Source organism: Euphorbia lathyris, chromosome 4, assembly GCF_963576675.1.
Source record: "Euphorbia lathyris chromosome 4, ddEupLath1.1, whole genome shotgun sequence".
Lineage (NCBI taxonomy): Eukaryota > Viridiplantae > Streptophyta > Magnoliopsida > Malpighiales > Euphorbiaceae > Euphorbia > Euphorbia lathyris.
In genome coordinates, this window is record NC_088913.1 from 26,044,073 (window position 1) to 26,047,699 (window position 3,627).

General features: G+C 36.3%; 1 protein-coding gene across 1 annotated transcript; it reads right to left on the reverse strand.

Moving 5' to 3' along the window:
* Positions 1-750: 750 nt before the first annotated feature.
* Positions 751-2,860, reverse strand: LOC136225442 (L-type lectin-domain containing receptor kinase IX.1-like). Its single transcript, XM_066013442.1, has one exon. The coding sequence runs from the start codon at positions 2,767-2,769 to the stop codon at positions 955-957; it is 1,815 nt and encodes a 604-aa protein (XP_065869514.1). The 5' UTR covers positions 2,770-2,860; the 3' UTR covers positions 751-954.
* Between the last annotated feature and the right edge of the window lie 767 nt (positions 2,861-3,627).

Sequence of the window (3,627 nt, forward strand, 5' to 3'; positions counted from 1 at the left end):
TTGTAATACTTACTCAGCATATAGATTGTTAAAACTGAAACTGAGAGCTGAGTTGGAAGCTGACCTCTCAAGAGTCAATTCCCAACTCTCAGGCCAAGCAGTCTTAGTCAGCATAGAACTAAAACTGTCTGACTAATCAATCGGCCGTGCTGACCAACACGCTGAGTTAACAAACTCTTAAAACAACACTAAGTCAGCATAATTAAAAGCGAAAAAGTTACATTAGTTCCTATCCCCCCTTGGAACTAATTACTAGGGACCAACAGCACATGGGTAAGGTTGGAAATTCGATTTTTTTATTTTTTATTTTTTTCCTCTCTCTCTCCTCCTCCTTCTCCTTCTCATTCTCCTTCTCCTTCTCCTTCTCCTCCTCCTCCTTCTTCTTCTTCTTCTTCCTCTTCTTCTTCCTTCTTTTTTTTTCTTTTTTTAAGTTTTCGGAAATCTGGAAATTTTCAGAAATCTGGAAATTTTTCAGATTTCTAGAGTGTCCGAAATTAAAAAAAAAAAAGAATAGAGGAAAAAAAGAAAAAGGAAGAAGAAAGAAGGAAGAAGGAAGAAGAAGGAGGAAGAAGAAGAAGAAGAAGAAAGAAGAAGAAGAAGAGAAGGAGAAAGAAGGAGGAAGAAGAAGAAGAAGGAGAAGAAAGAAGGAAGAAGAAGAAGGAGGAGAGAGAGAGGGAAAAAAATAAAAAAAAAATTCGAATTTCCAACCTTATACATGTGCCACGTCAGCACTTTAACAGTGTTAAGTCATTTTCCGTTTTTCGGGTAACTGCGCAACCACAGTCTTTTTTTTTTATTAACAAACCACAATGGTTTTTTTGAAATAACATGAAACCACCGGGTTTTTTTTTTGGAATTTACCCTAAATAATAATAGTAACCGCAAGAACACTTTTCAAAAAATAAAAACAACAATATACCTCTTATTTTAATACTAACTTTTGTGACTAGATATCTAGCTAGATTTATTAATATATCTCTCTAAAAGTTGATTGTAAAATGAAACTCCCTCCATATACATATGTAAGGAAACCCCACAAATTTTGAGACATCTGTAAGGATCCATACGCATGTCAACATTTGTATGCCCCTCACCCAACTTTTCCTTCAACTGTCTGCTTATTTTCTTGATGTCCGAGTAACTTAAAATACGAAGCAATGTGAAGCTTTTCTTGGCATGAACCATCACTTTCTTTCCATTCTTCCTTTTTTGCAAGACAAAGTTTGAACTCCTTCCAGCCATATAGCAGCTAAATTCCCTCATTACTCCTTTATAAACTGCACCAAAACCTCTCTGCCCAACTCTCTTTTTTTCTGTATGCGCTCTTTGAAATTGGTTTTTGTTTCCCCCCAATTCAATACAGCTAGAAGACATGGAAAGTGGAGCAAAATATGAGAACATTGGAAACTTTGATGGCAGATCAGGAAATGGAGCCACAAATTTAAGGACATGAATTGCTTTCTCCATTGTAGGTCTTAAAGTTGCATCTGGATGAACACACCACAACCCAACAATCATTAGACATTCAACTTGGTTTCTATCGAAATCTCCATTTAGTCTAGGATCAACTGCTTCAATTAGCCTTCCTTCTCCATAGAGACCCCAAACCCACTCTCTCAAATTTATTTGATCTTCTTTGGCCTTGTGGTTCATAACTTTTCTCCCACAGGCAATTTCGAGAGCAACCACCCCGAAACTATATACATCTGATTCCTTGCTTGCCCTGCCTGTAGTTGCATATTCAGGAGCCACATACCCCATGGTGCCTGCTAAAGCTGTGTCCTTTAGACCTTTTCCATGGCCTCCCACCCTTGCTAAGCCAAAATCACCAAGTTTGGCATCAAAATTTGAGTCTAACATTATATTGCTTGCCTTTATGTCTCTATGCACCACATATTGCTGCCATTCTTCCTGCAAGTAAAGCAATGCTGAGGCCAATCCTCCAGCAATTTTGTATCTCACCTCCCATGTCAACAAGCTATGTTCTTTGAAGAGATGTGCATCCAGACTTCCATTAGGCATGAATTCGTAAACAAGTAGGAGTTCCTTTTTTTCATGGCACCAACCGATGAGTTGCACAACATTTCTATGGCTCAATTGGCTAATGATCTTGACTTCAGATGCATACTCCTTTATACCTTGTCTTGAATCTCTTGATACCCTCTTCACTGCAACGTAACAGTTCAGTTCTTTCAAGAATCCTCTATAGACTGCACCAAATCCGCCTTCTCCAAGTTGCTCTTGCTCTGAGAAATTATTTGTGGCTTGAGCCAAATCAGCATAGGGGAACTTTTGAGTCCTGATTGCTTTTATGAACTCATTATCCAAGTCAACTCCACCATGGTCAATGGATTTATAGGAGTGAATTTCATCATCATCGTCAATTAGCCCTTCATCTTGCTCTACTCTATTCAGATGTATTTCGAAGAAGACTGATTGAAATTCATCTTTATCCAATTGATTGTTTTTCAGAAACAAGAGGATAAGTAAAACAATAAAGAACACAAGTAGTCCTACACTTAACGCCATAATAACAACTCCTACCTGAGAAGATCCGAGTAAATCAGCAAGTGAGAGATCAGTGGTGGCAAGAGAGAAATCCATCAGATCTTCATGTTTGGAATCGCCAAGCAAATTAGAGGAGCATGTGAAATTGGAGAAGGCATCAGTAGTGTGATCATGATGTTTGATTGAAAGAGGCAATTTGACGAACAAGAAGGCAACCATCAGCAAACAAAGAAACCAACCGAGTAATTGGTAGTTGGCCATGGCAGATGGAGAAATTTCAACAGCTAGCAGAAGATGAAGCTCGTCTTTTATTTGGGAGAGATGAAAATGAACCGATAATTAGATATCAAAATTAAATCTAAACCATTAAAAAAGTAAGCTCACGTCACAAGTCATTGAGTCAATGAAGTCATACAACTTTTCATTTTTATAACCATATTTAACCCTTTAAACTATAGATTTAAAGTCAATTAGATCCTCATGCTACTAAAATCTCTAATCAAGTCCTTAAACTATTCAGAAATAATAAATTCAATCCCTCCCAACAATTAGAATCTAACGGCGTTAAAAATATAGGGTTGATGGATGATTGTTGCAACCTGACTCTCTTCTTCTACACCAAAAACCAATGATTCAAATCTTATTTTTGAATTTAATTAATAAACTCAGTTCAGCTTTCAATCACAGTAGTCATGATATGTTCGGATTTGAATCTAAACCTCAAATCCAGAGCCTTAAGTATTTCGGAATTGAAACAAATTTGTAAATTGTTTCTCAATCAAAATCTCAATTGCCTGCAGTAATCGAAAATCATCACTTAAAATCTCACCGCATATAATTAAGGAAATTAACAAATGTCCAGAGTTCATCATTTTCCATGAAAGGGAAACAGTTCTTTGTTTCTGTTCTATTTTCTATTTTCTATTTCCAGCAAACAAACAAATATACTACGCTAGATAGAAAATTCCACAAAGAAAAAAATGAAAAAATAAATAATAATTATTCTTAATATAATAGGCATCTCATCTCTCTTCTACAATCTCCACATTTCCGAGAATTAAAGACATCATTGTAAGTATTTTCTCCCTTTCTTTTTGCTTCTTCCATGAAATATAACTT

Coding starts and splice junctions, on each gene's coding strand:
- LOC136225442 (XM_066013442.1), bottom strand. CDS start 2,769: ATGGCCAACTACCAATTACTCGGTTGGTTTCTTTGTTTGCTGATGGTT.